The 21,029-nt window shown below is 35.1% G+C and overlaps 3 protein-coding genes across 3 annotated transcripts; 1 reads left to right on the top strand and 2 right to left on the bottom strand.

Annotated features, from left to right (window-relative positions):
• The first annotated feature begins 289 nt into the window (after positions 1-289).
• Positions 290-5,867, top strand: LOC115998165 (ATP-dependent 6-phosphofructokinase 5, chloroplastic). Its single transcript, XM_031237657.1, has 13 exons — positions 290-721; positions 840-930; positions 1,221-1,294; positions 1,704-1,815; positions 2,185-2,280; positions 2,561-2,662; positions 2,756-2,830; positions 3,016-3,156; positions 3,578-3,694; positions 3,771-3,875; positions 4,665-4,745; positions 4,983-5,111; positions 5,363-5,867. The coding sequence occupies exons 1-13, from the start codon at positions 408-410 to the stop codon at positions 5,528-5,530; spliced, it is 1,605 nt and encodes a 534-aa protein (XP_031093517.1). The 5' UTR covers positions 290-407; the 3' UTR covers positions 5,531-5,867.
• A 2,151-nt stretch (positions 5,868-8,018) lies between these two features.
• On the bottom strand, positions 8,019-11,080 carry LOC115998473 (cyclin-D4-1-like). Its single transcript, XM_031238056.1, has 7 exons — positions 10,357-11,080; positions 9,857-9,943; positions 9,640-9,738; positions 9,314-9,515; positions 9,078-9,202; positions 8,383-8,626; positions 8,019-8,281 (listed from the first exon to the last, which is right to left on the bottom strand). Exons 1-6 carry the CDS (start codon positions 10,669-10,671, stop codon positions 8,417-8,419), a joined length of 1,038 nt encoding a protein of 345 aa, XP_031093916.1. The 5' UTR covers positions 10,672-11,080; the 3' UTR covers positions 8,019-8,281; positions 8,383-8,416.
• A 6,545-nt stretch (positions 11,081-17,625) lies between these two features.
• LOC115998623 (14-3-3-like protein D) lies at positions 17,626-20,576 on the bottom strand. The gene is made up of 4 exons (XM_031238230.1): positions 19,964-20,576; positions 18,649-18,771; positions 18,241-18,357; positions 17,626-17,799 (listed from the first exon to the last, which is right to left on the bottom strand). Exons 1-4 carry the CDS (start codon positions 20,456-20,458, stop codon positions 17,779-17,781), a joined length of 756 nt encoding a protein of 251 aa, XP_031094090.1. The 5' UTR covers positions 20,459-20,576; the 3' UTR covers positions 17,626-17,778.
• Between the last annotated feature and the right edge of the window lie 453 nt (positions 20,577-21,029).

Below are 21,029 nucleotides of genomic sequence, written 5' to 3' on the forward strand. Positions count from 1 at the left end.
TTTTTCTTTTCTTTTGCATTCCATTAAAGTGAAAAAAGTTAACACATCATGACTATTAGACCGGAAAGAAGTTGATAAACAATCTACATTACAAAGTGGAATATGGTCTACAGTATAGTTTGTCAGTTGACAAACTGCTAATATGGTTGTGTAAGTTTAAGTCGAATTTGAATTAATTGAGAGTTACTTAATATTTGATGCAGTGTGAATAAAAAATATTATTTTTGAAAAAAAAATTGTAGCAATTAATATTTAATATTTAATAGGGAGTTGAAAAGAATTACTCCACCGGCCTCCTCTCGTTGTCCGTCGCTCTCCGATCTCTTCTCTGTCGTCTTCCTCGCCGTCTGTCACTGCATATATATCTCTCTCCGCATACTTTCGTTTACTAAGCTTTGTTTTTCCCTATGGAGTCGCTTTCCTCGGCGATCGGACCGAGAACAGTGCTGCCGCCCGCCAGGAAAGTTCACTGCCGCAACAATCACCTGTTTTCCACTCCGTTGCGGCGGAGCTCGGCGGTGAGCCGGAACAGTCGTAGCCGGACACTAAGCGCCGTTCGAGTAAAGGCGGCTGAGAATGCGAAAAGCAGCATTGACTTTAGTGATCCTGATTGGAAGTTGAAGTACCAGAAGGAGTTCGAGTCTCGGTTCAATATCCCTCATATCACCGATGTCTTCCCCGACGCAGTTTCGTATCCCTCCACTTTTTGCCTCAGAATGAGGTATATTTCTGGCCTTTACTTTGTATTTCATTGTTTAGTTATTTAATTATTTGTTTTTTTTATTCCTTAAATTTTTGAACCTTATTTGAATTAAATTTGATGCACAATTCTATTACAGAACACCAGTAAGTGAAGAATTTGCACAAGGATACCCCTCGGATGAAAAGTGGAATGGATACATCAATAATAATGACAGAGTGCTTCTTAAGGTGTGTTTCTGTTCTGTTTCTATTGAATTTCCATTTCCTTATAGCAAAGGTGTGTTTCTGTTCTGTTTCTATTGAATTTCCATTGCCTTATAGCAGTTAATGGTGCTTACTCATGATTCCTTTACATGCTGTAATCTTTGTTTTCCATTTAATCTTGAAATACAGTAATATTTTTTGGAACAGAATCTATTTTTCTTGTCGCACTTTTCAGTCATATTCTCATTCAACTCTCAAAAGTATATTGCCATTTGTGATTTGCCTCTGACTAATGAATTTATGCAATACCTCAGACAATCTATTATTCCTCTCCAACATCAGCTGGTGCTGAGTGCATTGATCCTAGCTGTACATGGGTGGAACAATGGTAAGCTTCACTATCATGCTAAGATTATATGACATACAAAAAATTAGATGCTCTGTTAAACTTGAAGCAATAGCTTGGTTTCACCTGAAGTGGAGGGATATTATATGCTATCAATTAACTCATCTATATTTATATATATCTTGTGAAACTTGAAAGTGAAAGCATTGATGTCATGTTGAAGATAGATAAGGAAATGGGTGCTGCCACAATTTAAGAAAAAACATTCAAAACTTTCTGCTTCTTTTTAGCTCAAAATTAGTGAACTTGTCAGTGTTGGGAAGAAAAGTGCTGTAACAAAATTAGTTGATGCTTAAACTGGTTTTTGTTTATGTATCTTTCGAAATTCCAGTTCTATATTTCTGATGTGGGAATGTAATTCTTTGTTTTATTGATCAATATTTTAACTCAGGGTCCACCGTGCTGGTCCTCGTGAGAAAATATACTACAAACCTGAAGAGGTGAAAGCAGCAATTGTAACTTGTGGCGGGCTTTGCCCTGGTCTCAATGATGTCATCAGACATGTATGATATTTACTGTTTCTTCTTTACTGTTCTTAATTGATTGATTCATGTATGAGTTTTATTTTCTGAATTCTTTGATTATCTATCTTTACAACCAGAGCTAAAGCAGTAGTTATTAAGTGAAAATAATTTCATCTATATTTATTACCTCATTTGTTTCGTTGCTTGGTGACACTATATAGGTGCTTTTGCCATCCCTATTTGAGTGATTATTTTGCATTTAATTGTTTTATATGCAAGATAAAACTGATGCATGAATTGTGATCATCTCTGAGAGGAGAAATCTATGCTAGACATTTCTTCCTATGCAGCCATATAACAGTCAGATTATTGAGTTAATTATTATTATGTCCACTATGATGGCTGCAGATAGTCATTACACTTGAGATATACGGTGTGAAGAAGATTGTAGGAATTCCCTTTGGATATCGTGGCTTTTCTGATGAAGATCTTGCTGAAATGCCTGTGAGTACTCTCTTCTCGGTGTTGTTTCTGAATGTTATTTACCTGAGCATTGTTATCCAATCAAGAACTTACTGTAGATAGTGATGAGTATGGATACTTTTAATGCTTTCCAAACATATCTTCAAGTATGGTAGATTTAATTTTATGACACACTACAAGTTTATAGAAATTGTCTTAGATGCTGGATAAGGACCCTAAAATAGGAGTTGGTTTATGTTTATGTAAAGAAACGTTTTTTTTTTTTAAGAATTAATTTCTTGACGAATTTCTTGATATCCAGCTATCTAGGAAAGTGGTTCAAAACATTCATCTTTCTGGGGGAAGCTTGTTAGGAGTCTCACGTGGAGGACCTAAAGTCACTGACATTGTGGACAGTATTGAGGTGCTTAATCAACTTTCTGATGAGAAATATGTTATTTCTACCTTGTAAGATATGATTTTGTCGAGTAACTTTGTCTTTTCTACTTGGTTTCAGCAAAGAGGAATCAATATGCTCTTTGTGCTAGGTGGAAATGGCACACATGCTGGCGCTAATGCTATCCATAATGAGGTTGTTAACCTACACTGAATTCAATTCAATCTTGGATAAAGCTCTTGTAAATTTTTAATCCGTGAATAAACATGGAATTTTAAATGTCCATCTTTTGGAGTATGGTGATCCTTGACTGCCACTCTTGTAACTTTGATAATACCAGAGTTTACTAACAGTTTAGTTTGCCTTTACTTGATGTTCAGTGTCTTAAGAGGCGTCTAAAGGTGGCTGTGGTTGGTGTGCCGAAAACCATAGACAATGATATTCTGCTCATGGATAAAACTTTTGGTTTTGATACCGCAGTGGAAGAAGCACAAAGAGCAATTAATTCTGCTTACATTGAGGTATTGACCCATCACCATCTTATATAACGGACTGTATCGCTTGCCACAAACATCCTTCATGCTTTTCAATTGTTTCTTGTTTTCCTATGCTTTGTTTCCATACTAAATGATAGGATTCTCTTGATTTCATTCTGTTGACAATTTCATACGACTTTAGTTCTACGCATCTAACTATGATTACATTCACTAGTTCCATAATACAGTTGAAAGATCAATTCAGTCATGTCTCTACGCTATCCCACAAATTACTCAATTCATTTTTTAAAATAAAATTCTGTCTCTTGAACAAGCCCAATTGACCTAATGGTTTTGAAGTGTGCTTTCTTTGTCTTTAACAACCATTTGGGCCTTTTGATTAAAGTTGTACATTGTAACTCTTTCCCACAATATTTTGAGTTGGGGTTTGCTTCTTTTTTGACAGGCTCATAGTGCTTATCATGGTATTGGGGTTGTGAAATTGATGGGCCGTAGCAGTGGCTTTATAGCAATGCACGCATCACTAGCTAGTGGCCAAATTGATATATGCTTGATTCCAGAGGTATGCCTATTATATACTCTATTGAAAATAGTATCTATAGCTCCATTGGTGAGACATCTTTTATTGCAATTTCCAGGTACCTTTTAATCTGCATGGACCTCATGGTGTACTGAGACATCTAAAGTATCTTCTTGAGACGAAGGGTTCAGCTGTGCTCTGTGTTGCAGAGGGAGCTGGGCAGGTGAACTATTCTATGCTTTTATTTCTTTGTTGTCCTTGGTACATGAGATACTGTGTCAGAGGAACAGTATAACTTGGTCTTCTATTAATCTAGTGAAGTGATGTTCATTGTTCAAGATACATAGTAAAATTTCTGGGGGGCTTCCCTATCCTGCCATATTTTATTTCCACTGGTTTGGCCATGGAAAACGGAACTTTGTCTTGCATGCAAAGGGATATAATGAGAGGAATAATCTATCCCCTCATTCAGAGAATAAATTGCATTTTCTCTATATCCTGCCACCTTTAAGGGAAGAGAATTTATGCAGAAGGTTGTCTGCACTAAGGATTCTGCAGAGATTTCATCCATCTTCAGCCCATGAATATTATATGCATTAGTACATAGTAGGTAGGTTAGGTAATTGACCTTACTAAATTAGTACCAAGCTTACAAGCAAAGATGAAGATCAAATCATCTGCGACAACTACTGTTCTGCTGAGTAAAGCTGATCTTGGACAAGACACATTAGCAAAAGAATATTTCTGCTCAAAATACCAATGGAAAATCTCAAAGTTTAACAGTTTCTGAAATATCTTTTTATTTTTATTTTATTTTTATTTTATTTTAATTTTTTTAATACTTTTTGTTTTTTTGTTTTGTTTTGTTTTTTTAATTCTCTCCTTTGACAAAAGAAACAGATAATTTATTTATTTATAGTTTTTCTTCTTTCCATTCAAGCTTAAGGAAGGATGGCTGTTGGACCTCATATGTGATCTATTAATTTGCTATTTAATTCAACTTCTTTTGCAGAATTTCCTTCAGAAAACAAATGCCACAGATGCATCTGGAAATGCCGTGCTTGGAGACATAGGTGTTCATATACAACAAGAGGTTAGATGTTGCACCTGTGTCGATCTTTCTCTCTTTGATATCCATTATTTGATGTAATAGATTGGTGTTGCCAAATTTGAGGCATGCAGTGTAATTATTTTGATGCCATAATGTTTTTTTAAAATTTTAGGTCATTTCCTTCTCTATAATGCAATTTTGATAGATTGTGGATAGTTGAGACTGTAATTTTCAGACTCTTTCTTTGAAGTACTAATGCTCTGCATAATTTCTTGCCAGGTAAAGAAGTATTTCAGGGAGATTGGAGTCCCGGCTGATGTGAAATACATTGATCCTACATACATGATCCGTGCATGTCGTGCAAATGCATCAGATGGAATTCTCTGCACTGTACTTGGTCAAAACGCTGTAAGTCCTTTAAGCGCATTTTGGTTATTCTTTTGGGGTGGCTATTAAGACTCAAATCACATTTTCTATTCATTTCACTACCAAAAACCCGCTGTCATGCCCCAGCTGTCAATTGCTGCCTTGATAACTTTCCAACACTAATTTAACCAATTGGCTGATAGATTTTCAAACAAACGCCACAAAGCTGCATTAGCGGAAAATGTAACCTTAATCTCTTTTACACCGCATGATGATTTTGGTGCTCTTGTCAGGTTCACGGGGCATTTGCTGGATACAGCGGCATCACAGTCGGAATATGCAACACTCACTATGTCTACTTCCCAATCCCAGAAGTCATTTCTCAAGCAAGATGCGTCGACCACAACAGCCGCATGTGGCACCGTTGCCTAACATCCACAGGCCAGCCCGATTTCATTTAATTTACTCTGCAATTCAATTTATACTTCAGAAACCTGAAGTTGTTTCCCCATAGTGTAAATTAGAAGAGCATAAAAAACCCAAACTTCATCACCTTTCAGACCATGTCGGCTCGTCCCTGTTGTTTAAGAAATAACAGCAAACAGGTAGCTAGGAATGCCATTTTTTTTCCTGTCAGCAGTGAATACTGAGAGGGTCTGAACAATTGTCTTAATTTTTTCGAAGATAACATACCTTGTTTTGACACGACACCATGTGGGAATGCATTGGTTGGTTCATTGTTGTATGTGTACTCCGTATTCTATTCATGAATAAATGCAAGTTTTGTACTATGCTACACCAGAATGTACTGCCCTGCCACTCCTAATTTTATGTTTTTCTGATCTTATTAAAGGAATATGTACTCTTCTATGCATAAGTCTGCATCCGTTACTCAAAAGTGTGTTTTATCTAGCAAACAAATGCGTAGTACAAGATAAACTAGATTAGGTTGTTCATAGCTGATCGGTTTAAACTCATAACACTAATAGTCAGCTCATATAGAGAGTTAAATTTAAAAATGTAATTATTAAATCAACTATTTGATCGATTCGGTTATGGTTTTCCCTTAAGCATACTATTACTTGTTTCATAATCATTCATTATTGGCAAGATCAGACAAATTTAGCAGGTTAGGGTTTCAGAAACTCATAGGTTATGATTAAAATGGTTAGGGTTTAAGAAACTCATAGGTTTTGATTAAAATTGTAGGATTTGTGTCTTATGTATATTCTTTTGGAGCCTATTTAACATTACTTGACAACAAATTGTATTGGAATGATTATATAAAAAAGTAATATTCCATTATTCATCATGATTGATTAGATGTTGATTACAGTATAATATTCATGTTGATTATATTTAAATGTCCATTAAATTTACTGTAAGTTATTTTATAAGAAGATTCCCGATCTTCCCAATTGAGTAATCATATCCTGACACCATAGCCACTGTGCGGTAAAAACTTGAAATTGACTGGTCAGCATGAACCAACAATGCCTGACAAGTCATTACTTTTATTCCACTTTTTTACCTTGCCCACTTTTCACTTGTACATATTTTTTGTACCAAATGTCCATACAACTATTTGAGTGCTTTTGGTTTAACTTACTACATTTTTTAAATTTAAATATTTTTTTTTAGAGAAATTACAAATCATTATGTGCTCGAGACAAACTTACATATAAAAGAGAAGGTCCTAAGTGTACTTTCTTTAACATATTATGTTAGATATTTTCACAATATCATATGTAATCATGTCGTATGTTCAATACAATTGAATAATATATATGATGAAAAATATAAATAAAAAGAATATAAATCTATCAAAAATATAAAGTACAATTACGACATCTCGTATGTGGTGATAAAAATTAAGAAATTGTTTTATTCCCATATGGCATTGCATAATGCATATAGGTGTGTAGCTTTATTGGGATCTCCCAATATCAGAGCAGTTGAATGGCTAACATTTTATAATCCATTTCTACCATGCTGGCATGCTTACCTGTTACTTCTTCAGTCAAAACGCCAAACGTTGTACCACCTTTATTTATCTCCTGTCACCTTCTAATAATAATGGAATAAAACGATACCATGGAGTATAATTTTTATATTAAAAAGTTGCAAGTGTGATTTTTGCAAGCATTTTTTAGTTGAGTTCGTCGCACAATATATTGTTTGTGTGATTTACTTTTTTTTTTTTTTTAAATGTAACTTGTGAGCTATTACACAGAAGTTATGCGATTGTCATTTTCCTCCCAATCTCGACACAACACCATTACATTATTATTAATTGTATAATTCATCCCTAATTGTCAATCATGCTCACTTTTTATCCCTAAGCTGTCATTGACATTGCCCTTTTCGTCACTTTACTAACAAAATATTATGAAAAATGTTTACAATGTTACTAATAACATAAGGACGAAAAGTGAGCACGAAAAATGACAAAAAAAATGCAATGCAAATGATAGCTTAAGAATAAATTCCATAATTACCCTATAAATTCGAAACAAAAAGTGCAAATTTTTCCTTACTATTCTTATTATACATAAGAAAAATAATTGTGGATAATACTGCGATACGCAAAAAACAATGAAAAAATCCTATTGGCCGGTCAAAGAGGGGTTTGTGGGCCTGGAGCATGGTCCAACTGAGGGCATTATTGTCAATCATCGAGAAAAATACAAAAACAAAACTCAACGACGTCGTATAACAAATACGATAAACGCCACAACGTTGACACCCAATTTCCCGCCATTTTTGAAACTCCGTTGCCAATAGTACCCCTTTTATGATTTGAAGTCAATTTTACAGCACTCAATTTCCATTGCAAAAAAAGGGAATTCAATCATTTTTTTTTCCTCAAATTCCCATTTTCTGTCTATTTTTATAATTATAATTAAATAAACATTAAAAAAATAGTGTATACTTCTACAACAACACAAAACTCTTAAATTTCACCTTTTTGTATTACTATGGTTGGTTGACACCTCATGTTTTTTTTTATTATATAATCATAATAATAATAACAATAATAATAATCATTATTATAATAATTATTATTATTAACAGCTGGGACCCATTTCTCTACCCTCCCCCCAATTCTCATTCCTTGGGGACCTTCCCTTCTGTAAGTCTTTTTCACTGCCACACCAAAATTTCCATTCAACCAAAACTCTTATTTTTGGCCATTAGGTGTGATTTTGCAGCTGCCAAGGAAAAAAACAAAAATTATATGAATGAACAGACAAAAACCAAATTTCATGCCCCTAATAATCTCAAAAGTCCCCTTTAAAGATGGTAGTATTACTAGGAATGTTTGGTGGAGTTTTCAACGGTTCTCATCATTTGTTGTGTTGTGTTTCGAGTCTTCTTCTCTTGGTGTCTGGGGTGGAGGTTGATGAGCTCGGGCATGACCCGGCTGTCTGCTCGTCACTCAAACACGCTGCTTCCAACACGCCGTTTGGGCTTTGGGGTATCGAGCTGCCACTGCCCCCCGCGTTTCTCTTCAGTTTCAGGTTTTGAATCAGCTCCATGCATTTCGCCAGCCTCTCCTGCAAATCCACAATTCTCAGTTGTTTAGATTACTTGATAATGGTGGATGATCATGATTTGTTTTTTTTTTTTTTTTGAAAGTATGATTTGGTTTTTGATCAGATGATATGATGTATGATTCTAGGCAAGGACAGTCCATTTCTAGTTGCAGATGGCTATAAAGATTCGGGTTTTTTTAGCAAAAGGTGTATTACAAACAGCAAATGGCTATCAAGATTCGATTTTTTTGAACAAAATGTGTATTACAAACAGCAGATGGCTATCAAGATTCGGTTTTTATGAGCAAAAGGTGTATTACAAACAGCAGATGGCTATCAAGATTTGTTTTTTAACAGTTTTAGCAGAAGTTGAGGTTTAATTGCATCATTATATCCCGAAAAATTGAGAAATAACACCAAAAGAGGATCTGTCCTGCCTGGAATATGTATTTTCTGGGGCATTTGAAGATACCTTTTGTGTTTCTTGGGCAAAGGAAGGCATTGCCTTGATAATGTCTATTGCTTGCGTTTTCCCTGAAACGAATATGGCCGCGGCTGCAGCTACCTCGGAAGGCCTGAATTCCAAGAAGTCGATGCCTGCATTCCGTTCAAGCAATCAAACAACAATTCAAGGAAAACGAACACTATAGAGACAACACGGTTTGCAACATCATGATCATGGAGAACGAAAAGAGAGGCACCGCAGACCTTTTATTGTGCTCAAAATAAGATGCATTGATCTGGAAATCACGTGGAGCGAGGGTAACTGATCGCCATTGATCTTCCTTAGGAAGTAGTCTATGAACGAGCAAGGCGTATCTGCCTGCATTCTCCACTTCAGCGTGCTCAACACGAGAAGTTCCATTTTCTGTATGGTTTTACCATCAAACAGAAACTTCGGGTCACCCACCTGTTCCAAGACACATGATTAACCACGTAATCGATCCACAGAGAGTACTCAAAACAAACCATTAACCAAAATTCGACGAATAAGCATACATTAAACTGATTAAAGACAGACAAACAATCTTCACCTGTAAATCCACAGTCAAAGGAACACTGATCTCCTCCAATTTAGCTGCTAGCGATAAACACGCCACAGCTAACAATTGCACTGCCCAAGTTTTACTTCTCTATGAATCCCAAGAAACGAATTTTCCGCCATAAATCAGTCAAGAAAATCACCATTTCAAGGCCTTAAACACAATCTACCTGACTATCAGAACAGATAAATCACTGATAAATACTTACTGGCAGTTCATACATTGAGAGAAATCGATCCAAGTAATTCATTGATAGGCAAAAACTAAACTCTCCAAAGCCAAAATGGGAATGAGCCTGCATAGAATTGACAATTATGGAGCATTAAACACTCAAAACAAGTCTCTTGAATTTCCATTTAGGATAAGAACTAAATCAATTAATAAAAGCTATAAACTTTATCAATCAAAATGTCACCTAAACTGAATCAGAGATTCAAAATAGATTCAATCATCAAACCATCAACAAGTTTCACCAACTAGAATAAGCAACAAAAAGATAAACATGATCTGTTCAACTAACAAAAAGACATCAATCTGTTTAAAGAATTCCCATTTTCTGGAAACCCTTCAAATGAATGCCAAAACCAAGACTGTTCAATGCAATCAACAATGGTGAAGTGCTCTCTTGAAGAAAAAAAAATCAATAATAATAACAATAACAAGTTGGAAAAAATTCAGATAAAAGGAAAGAAGAAAAATCAAACCCACCTTCCAAATCCAATCAAGAGCCTCTCTTCTAAAGGTCAAATCCAATTCCCCAGTTCTCAATCTGCTGAGATAATCATCTGCAGGCATATACTGGCTCTCCCTCCCCACCATCAAGCAAAAGCTCTCTTCACTCAAAATTGGAAAATCAATTAATGGGTCTGATCCACCATTGCCAAAGATCAAACCTTCACCACCATCAGATTGATGGGTTTGCCTATCTGTGGCAACAGAATCAAGATCATCAAAGCACAGAGCCCTGATGGTCTCTGTGCAGGGTAGGTCTGAGTCTACACAATCATAGCTGTTGTCAGCCATTAAAGCCACACACACACCCAAAAGAAAAAGAAAAAAAATCAACCCAAAAAAAAAAAGAAGCCTTCTTTCACTATGTTCTGCTATCAAAATCTTCTCATCATCACAAAATTTAATTCATTTCCTATGTCTATCTGAACGATTACTGCTCTCAATTTGCTTCTTGGCCTTCTTGTTTTTACTTTTTTCTTTTATAGAGAAAGAGAGTGGGGAAAGAGGGATATGAAGAGATGTGGGGCTGCACTCTGGAGTCTGTTCCAATGAGAGCTTTATGTAGGAAGTGAGCATTTATGTTTAGGGTAAAGGACTTCTTGAGGAAGAGAGGCCTGTTCACTCTTTTATTTCTAAAAATTCTAAGCAAAAATATATTTATTTCATCTCTAAATACAATAAAACTCTTTTATTTTCCTCAGTGCTAACCGCACCACTGAAAAAGAAAAAAAAAAAAAAGATAGAAAATCTTAAGAAAAATATAGCACGGAGTAAAAATATACACCCAGTCAAAACGGTCTACATACCTTCTTGATTTGAATCTGATACATATAGACAATCTAAACTGGTTTATCTAATTGTGGTCATTTGCGGGCTAAGTCACAAAACAGAATTTACTAATACACACATTCAAATTGTGGTCATTTGCGGGCTGAGTGCCAGCCACCATTTCTAACAAATGGGCGCACTGGTTCGCTGACCTTCTAGTGTAATTACGTGGAAGGTTGTAAATTTTTTTGATTACCTAAAAGCATACAAATTCCATTACTTATATTATTTAATATATTTATAAAAATGTAAATAATAATAATAATTATTATATTGGAGAAAATAAGGAAAATATCTTGGTCATGATATTCTACAAGATTTAGGGATCGAACATGTAGGCGTAAATTTAGAAGTTATAATAGATACGTCCTAACATTTTTATAACCTTTCTAAATAAATATCTAGAAGTTATAATAAATATTTATTTAGTACCTTACTTGGTATAAATAAATAAATAAAAACATATACACACACTACAGATCATATGTGAATTAGGTCTTAGGTGAAAAATGGATTAAATCTCAACTATTGATTTCGCCCAGAATGAAGGAAAAAAATACGATAACATTGTGGTAATTTAGTATAAGTTCAGTTTTTTTTGGTACACTATTTTCCTTTATTAATGCATATTGTTCTCTTTTTTTCCTTCTTCGAGTGCATGATTTATCTTATAGTAAAGGGTCACACTTGTGTGAAACCGTCTCACACAAGTTTTGCTTCTATAGCTAGTAAATATTTATTTATTTTTTCTTTGGGTGCATATTGTTCCTTCTTTGTGTGCATATTGTTCCTAATCCTTGAGTGCATATTGTTATTTCTTTGCGTGCATATTGCTCTTAATCTTTCTTAATCAAATATTAAGAGCATGGTTCATTTTATATAATTATTACAAATTTGAAAGTTTAGTAACAGTAGGATCATGATCTTTGATTTCTCAAGATGTAGGGTGTGAATATGTTCATACTTTTTACAATGGAGGCAACGAGGTGTTCTCACCTAAACCCTCCCAATATTAGGATGGACATGATCAAATGAGAACTATCTATCCCGTGCGAACATACAAACTATCTATTGTACATTTTGTAATGTCTAATTGTGCATTTGTTGATAACTGATTGTGCAATTCGCATGGGGGAACTAGTTTTCATTTTATCATATATACCCCTGTGTGTATTTAAATGATACAGCAATCAAACACCAGTTAACACACATGGGCGCCCTTTTCACGCATAGGCGGGCTTTAACCATTTCCTACCATGCATAGGCTTTTCATCAAAAGCACCAAATGATACAATAATCAAAACAAAACTCTAACTCCAATACAAAAAATAACTCATAAATGAATATTTTGTCACAAATTAAATAAGTATCACTTTACAATCTCTCATGAAACCAGCGTAGAGTTGTATCATTTTATAATACATAATATTCTCTTTATAAATATACCTCTTAATATTTACATTTGTATTATACTCTGATCTTCATTCTTTTAATTAAAAAGCTTATATCATAATTAAATAAAGAAAACTAATCAAATTCTGTCACATTATTAAGAAGTAAATTTACGCGGGGAAGGTAGCGCTGGCACCCTTTGACCCTTAAGCACATAATTTTGGATGTTTTTGGCTAATGGTTGTGAATTGTTGATAGATAATTTTCAAAACAAAATAAAATTAAAACAAAATTATTGATAGTGAAAGTCAAAAGTTGATGTGTGAATGGCTAGTCAATGAACAAAACTGAGCGAAGTTATGGAGTGAGAGCAGTGATGGTGTAATAATGATTCTTTTTTGTTTTCATGTCAGAAATGATTTTAAAGCAATTACATTTATGGATTATTGAATTATTTAATTTGTTACAATATAAACCTATCCCTCCATTATGCAAAAAGTAAAATTCCAACTAAATGCACTACTCAACAACCACCATATGTGTGCGAGACACAATTTAATTAATTAATCAATTTAAAATTAATTGAAAATATTATTTTGCACTTTTATATATAGTAACAACATGGTGTAGGGTTTAGATCTCACTAAAGACTTAAAAAAAATATATGAATTTAGTTTTATTGTGAACACTAATGTACAAGTTTCTAGGTAGGAATGGGTATGTATGTATATATAGGAATTGAATATTATGAAACGATCGTCTAGTTTTTCGATGTGAGAAGATTGATTACTCTAAAATAATGGGTAAAATGAGAAAAATAATGTGTCATTTTGATAAATATTTTGATATTTAAAGTGCATTGCGTACAACTACAAATGCGCTCAAGAAGTTGCACTTCACATATCATTGTATGCATTTTGTACTTTTTTATTGATACACTTTAAAGTTTGAAATATTTATTAAAATGCTATTGTATTTTTTAATACTTTAGAGCCATTTATTATTCCCAACTATGATAAATTTACAAATTTTATCTGGATTACGATTCACATTTGATCTTATATATAATTATGATATGAATATGAATATATTCACCCATGACTTTAATTTCTTACCCTAATTCATCATGAATATATTCATTTATTATATTTATGATATTTCCATTTGAGCATTTGCTTAGGTGGTAGATATGTACGTTCTTAAATATCTTTATTATCATTAGATATATTCATAAATAGTTTGCTCATTATTATTGTTATTATATTAATTATTATTGTGGAGTATTATCATTGTAGCAAAAATAACATGAAAAAATATGTTCCTCTAAACACTAACCCTTATTGTATTGAACATCAAATGATAGGTTAACATTGTTATTATAATCACTTTTACGAAAAAATAATTATTGTTTTTCAAAAAAAAAAAAAGCATTGTTTTTTTAGTTGTGTTTATGAAAAACCTCAGTATATTTGTGTGTGTTGGAGTGGGCTGATATTACCTTTAATTTCTAGCTACATTAACTTTAAACTACGACGTACAAAGTATAAATTAAATCATTATTTTATGAAAAATCGGTAGTCATGCACTTTAAAGATGCGCACGGGATAAATTCCGTTACTCGGAACCTACAAAGTTTAGCATCAGAAGTTAGACCCCAAGAATTCTTAATTAGATGAAAATAAACTAGAAAACATTATTACCTTTTTATACCTAAAAAAAAATACCATGTTTATTCCTCATCATCATCACGTGTAGGACTGCAGCTTACACATATTCAAACCTTAATATCAGCTTTCCCACCCTTCTCGATCTAAGCTCTGTTATTCTATGAAGAAAAAAGAAAGAGAATTGAAGATGATGATATGGAGATGAGATGGGGTTTGCAAACACCAACAAAGTTTTTCTTGGACTTATATATGCATGTCCATCAATATATTGAAGCATGCAGTATTTCAGTGGTCCAACAACTGCATGCCTCTCATCTTTTTTATTTTTTACTAACTACTCTTGCTTAGCTTCTTGTTCTTATTTGAGATTCGAGCTCCATATATAAGATTGGGTGTTTTTTTAATTCCCTATAAATATTGTTGGGTAGAATGTTGCATAAAAAACCTTTATCCTATGAACTACTTTACTCTCATTGAAATGTTATCTGACACTTCTATAAAATTTGAAGTGCTATTTCTTAGAAAAATTATATCACAAATATGTCAATTATCAATGTCACCCTAAATTATTAGTGGTGTAAATGTTGCACCTCAATTTTCAAAATGTGACATATATTGTCCCTCCCCTAATAGGAAGAAGGAGAAATTAAACATTGTTGTCCGATCCGTGGAAGGAGAACAAATAATGAAGAAAAAAAACTGAGGAAAAAAATGCGGTCTTCGAATAAGAAAAACGGCAGATAACCATATTTACACCACTAATGATTCAGGAGAGGAACAATATATGTCACGTTTTAAAAATTGAAGAACAACATTTACACCACTAGTAATTCATGGGTGAAATTAATATATAATTGACATACATGTAGGCATAATTTACAATTTTTTCTTATTTCTTTGTTGAAGTTCGTCAATAATGACTATATTTGAATGTTCAAATATTTTCATTGCATTGGTAACCTATTGTATATTTAAAAATCGATTCTTCAATACTTCTAGCACTCTCGAGAGGAAATAAATTAATTTTAAGAAAAGTGTGAGTCATAGGTCATAAGCCAACCATTTTTTAATTTGAGCTTATCTCAAATAGTTTAAATTAAATTTGATTTAACTCAAATAACTCACGAGTGGGATGATACTTTCGCACTCAATAGAGATCATTTGAGTGTTTTTGTTGGGTGAACCGAAATAATATTATTAAAAAAAGATATAAAATTTGTGTTGCTCCTCAAACATTACAAGTAAATTAATAAATAGGTGGACTTTTCAAATGTCCCAACTCCCAAGTTACGGATTAAACTCTTCACGCTATGATGATGAGTCATTGGTACCAATTCAATTGTAGCTTAGGTACGTACCAAATTATAGGTTCGACAATTGAGTAAGCTTGCCCGTCGGCGTTGTCTTGACAATTCATCTTTTTTTGTTCGATAGGATTAATGCTAGCCTAGTACATGGTCGTTCAGCTGTTGGAGGACCACATAAATTATGGCAAAAGCAACTAAAACTCATCCACCCATACCTCTGCACTTCCTCAATACAAGTATACAACGTACTCAAGCATATATTAGCTTCTTCTGCTGCATGCTATGCTAGCCTGTTACTCCACAATAAGTGCTCATTCTAGTCTGTAATTCTAGGACATGCTATGCTAATCTATTTTTTAAAGGAACAGAACAGACTATACGATTTGATTACTTAACAATTCTCTTGTTCGTTCGATTGTGTTGGTTAATTGTGGATTGCACATGCAAGTCGTAAAATCAACCCTTTTAATTCTCCAGTCTGCGTGATTTCAGGACATGGTAACCTATTTTTGAATGGAAAGAAACTAGACGATTTGGTTCCTTAGCAATTCCGATCTCTTGTTCTTTGTTCGATTATATTGTGTTGGCTGACTGTCGACTGCACGAGTCGTGAAATCAACCCTTTTTATTCTCCTTCTAGCCCATTCTAGTTTGTGATTCCAAGACATGCTAACCTAATTTTCAAGGGAACAAACTAAACGATTTGGTTCTTTAGCAATTATCTTATTCTCAGTTCGATTTGTTGGCCTATTGTTGACTGCATAAGTCATAAAATCAAATCTTTTTATTCTCCTTTTGGCCCATTCTAGTATGTGATTCCAGGACATGCTAACATATTTTTTAAGGGAACAGACAAGACGATTTGGTTCTTTAACAATTCTCTTATCCTGTGTTTAATTGTGTTAGTCGACCGTCGACTGCACAAGTTGTATGTAAAATCAACAATTTTCTTTCTCTCTCTTTCATTATGCAACTCTGCTGCTAATTAATTCCAAAACCCTTATTTATTTACTATCTATCTATTTGTGATTTTTTAAGATTGGATTGAAAGAAATACAATAATATAGATGCAATCTTGTATTTTTGTTTTATGTGCAGACTTCTTGGCATCACGTTGTGCCCCCATTTAGTATTACAGACGATTCTCCCTGCTCTATATAAGATGCTTAAATGGGAAAAGAGATTATTAAAAGTTGATAATTTGATTTGTTGTGTATGTATGTTATCCATATATGTATGTGTGTATGTTTCTATGTAAGTATATATGCATGTGTTTGGATTAATAAGCCTATAGCGTGCACCATGGGCCAATGAAGGGCCTAGTCAGCCTAACCAAGATATCATGGATAAGGGTAATATTATTGACTCTAGTTCAGATTATATACATACAATATTGACTCTAGTTCAAATTATATATATACAGTTACTGTTGCAAAAATCTTCATTTAGGCTGCCTAGGCACTACCTAGCGCCCCTAGGTTGAAGCGAATTGCTCCCTAAGCGTCTACCTTGGTAGGCGGCCGCCAAGCGCCTAACGCAGTCGACTGGGCCGAGTTGATTGTCGACTCGGCGAAATTCGACTGAGTTAACTCGCCCAACTCGGCAGAGTTAATTCAGGCCAATCGGCCTTGTTAATTTTTTTATTATATTTATATATATTTAAATTTATTTATTTATATAAATAAGAAAAATAATATATATAGGTCGCCACCTAAGCCCTGCCTAGGCGTTAGTTTACCGCTCGACTAGCGCCTAACACCTACTGGAACCATGCATACATGGAACATTCACTTATAACTAAATTACATAATATGCTAACAAAAAATTCATAATGTGTTAACTATATGCCTATATGTATGTAATCTGAACCATAGTTCATAAATCATAATGCACATGTTGGACCAGATCAGTTGTAATTAAATTATATAATATGTTAACTATATATACGTAACCTGGACCATAGTTCATAATGTGCATGTTGAACCCTCAGAGGCATTGTGAAGAGATGGAAGAAAAAGAGAGCAAAGGACAAATGGAAACAAAAAGACAACTAACACAACCAACAAACACTCAAACTTAGATTTCAAACCAATGTTAGGACAACGAAAATCAACACAAAACACACAAGTCATCACTAGTCATATATATTTAGTCTGCAGTTTATACACTTGAGATCGAGCACATCCATCGAGAAGTGATTCAACTCAAGCATCGCCCGTCTGATCCTGCATCCAATCACAAAAGTGGAGAAGTTATTTAGTTTAATTTCTTGTTTGAACGTCGGGCATTTAATAGATTGGCGTAAAAAGAAGTCCAAATAGTCCTATCATTGGTTATGCAAGACCAATATTAGTTAATGTTGCATGTTTTTACAACTCTAATGAAGGACCAAACCCGAATTTTTCAGAACAATCGCAAGCTAGTAAGCTTGGATATCACTTAAGAGGACTGGAAATCGAATTCCCTACCCCACTACTAATCATTCCGGTTACATGATCAAAGATCATCAGACCAGTTTGTCTCGTATAGAGAATTTTTTTGCGTTTTCAAAAGCCAATTAAGGAGAATGTCTGACACTATAATGTGCGTTCTGTAAGACAGGCTAGCGTGTGTAATCATATCCCTGCAAAGGTATACCAATAAGTTCTCGTTGAGTTCTAACTTACCTGCATATCAGAAGTCCAGAGAGTGAGATTATCCCGCAAAAGTTGCATGATGAGCGTGCTATCCTTGTAGGACTCCTCGCCCAAAGTGTCCAGCTCGGCAATGGCTTCCTCAAAGGCCTGTGTATAAACGGAAAATATACAATAAGCTAGACACCTTCGAATAAAAACAATTTCAGTGACATCTTAACCAAATAGCTGTCTATTATGCATAAAGGGAAAAGGTAAAACCGAACACGAAAATATGAGATTAAGATCCAATGAATACTAACATACTTAACAGCTAATGGAAAGAAGCATTTAGGACGAAATTAAAAGATAGCTTATACATTCAGCCATTCAGCAACGTAAAAAGACTGAAGTTACCAAACTCATCACCGAAACCCCTGATAGCAGTAGAGATTGACTAACCTGCTTAGCCATGCCACACGCCTTTTCCACTGCATTTAAAATCTCGTAGTAGAATACCGAGAAGTTGAGTGCCAAACCCAACCGTATAGGATGTGTAGGAGCAAGATCAGCAACTGCAACATCCTGAAGTACGTATAGCCAGAAACAAAAGCAAGAATTAATGATAGTTTCGAGAATAAAGTCATTAGATGTGGTTAAAATGTTATATATCCTGATGTCATGGAAAGCAAGATATCTAAATGTTGTTTAAGCGACCAAACACCCTTACAACCTTATTGTCACTGCTGGCTTTTTTTCAGCCTAACCTGAAAATCTCAAAACCAAAACCGAATCTTTTGCTGTTTCAAAGATATATGTTACCAAAGATCATATATATGGAGATTAGGTTTGGTTTCAATCACCCTCATGCAACAAATTTGTCAATTACACCAACTGAAAAGGGCTGAACACCTAACCTTAACCAACAGGGCAAAAGACTTCAGACATTATATGCAAGCACAATCCTTAATTTGATCATTTCAGCAGTCACAAGAATCAAACTTTACACACCCATCCAAACAGTTGCAGCTCATCCTAACAAAAGTTCAAAGATCTTTAAAAGTCAAATCCAAGAAAGTCCAATACATTCAACTCTGCTGAAAACCTTAATTTTTTAGTAACAAAGGCCGAAGGAAACCTGCAGCCACTATCGAGGGTATGCACGGAGTAAACCCTGCTAATCAGACCAAGATAAACCAGTCTAGGTTGCATATAGTTAACCAATTTGAAGTAAGAAAGTTAATAGGCCACTCCTTTAAGGAGTTGAACTATTAACCCCCCGTTGTGATCCTAACCAACAAAAACCACAAGGAGGTAAACAACTTATGTTGCCCATAGTCTCAAACCAAGAAAGAGAGTCAGTCTTGTAACCATGTGATTATCAAGTAAATACCCAGTGACTCTAATTGGACCAATAAACCAGTCTAGGTTGTATATAGCTAATCAGTTCAAAGTAAGAAAGTTAATAGGCCACTCCTTTCAGGAGTTGAACTATTAAACCCAATTGTAACCCTAACCGACAAAAAACCACAGTGAGGTAAATGCTCATAGCTGTCTTGCTCAAACCGAGAAAATCTTATAACTATGTGATTACCGAGTAAATAGCTTTACAAACTTTGCTGGGTAGCATAGAAAATCTTAATTTTTGCTCCTTAATCTAGTTAACCTAAAAACAACTCAAACTTTGTTGCTGTTTCCTAAGTTCCCTTGCCTTAATTCTTAATCAATTCTCATGAACTATAGAAAGAGAAGTGAAAATTAGAAACTTTATATATACCTGAGCAGCTTTATAAGCCAGCATAGTCTCCTCGGCAGCTTCTTTGCGCTCATTCCCAACCTTAAACTCCGCTAAATAGCGATGGTAATCGCCCTTCATCTTCAAGTAGAAGACTTTGGGCTCAGAGGCGGCGGCGGAGGGGATCAAGTGGTGGTCCAAGAGGCCGAGAATTTGGGCGCAGACGGCGGAGAGCTCAGACTCGACCTTGGATCTGTAATCCTTGACGAGTACGACGTGGTCCTCGTTCTTGCGGCTCTCCTCTTTCTGCTCTATGGACGAGACGATTCGCCACGCCGCACGCAGCGACCCGATCACGTTCTTGTACGCCACCGACAGCAGGTTGCGCTCCTCCACCGTCAGCTCGGCGGCGGCGGCGGCGGAATCCGCCGCCAGCTTGTCCATGAATTTGACCATCTCCTCGTACCGCTCGGCTTGCTCGGCTAGCTTCGCCATGTACAGGCACTGCTCGCGGCTCAAGGTTTCCGGCGTCGTCATTGCTAGAACTCGATCTTCTCTGGGAAAGTCGAAAAGGATCGAGGTTTTGTGAGTAGGATATGACGAGGTGAGACGACAGTTGGTACTTTGTATTCCACGGTGTATCGTTAAGGATGTTTTGTCTGTATACGGATGAGGACGGTGGCGATTTTAGGCGTATATGTTCTTATTATTATAGGAAGTGCCGACCAATCGCGCGCGTGCAAACATTTGATTGCTTTTTTATTCTTAAAAAATTGAATTCTTGAACCCGAGGGCCCCATGTCGTGGTCCGACAAAGCATCTTGGATGTAAATCATGGTTACTCAACTGAACATAGAGACTAGATATTTGTTCACTGCACACAAGGAATCCCTTACTTTGAGAAGTTATCTCCACACTATCCTACATTGTCATTGGTGAGACTCGATCCCTAGCCATTCTTTCTAAATTTCACCACCGTAACAAGTTGAGCTGCATTTTTATTTTTTAGATTAAAGTACCGTCCCGCACCATTTGGTCGCCTTCTTTGAAAATGGCGATTCGTCGTCTTTCCCTTCGAAAAACTGAAATGACTTGCAATAACAAGTCA

The sequence above is a fragment of the Ipomoea triloba genome, chromosome 12 (assembly GCF_003576645.1).
Source record: "Ipomoea triloba cultivar NCNSP0323 chromosome 12, ASM357664v1".
Taxonomy (NCBI): Eukaryota; Viridiplantae; Streptophyta; class Magnoliopsida; order Solanales; family Convolvulaceae; genus Ipomoea; species Ipomoea triloba.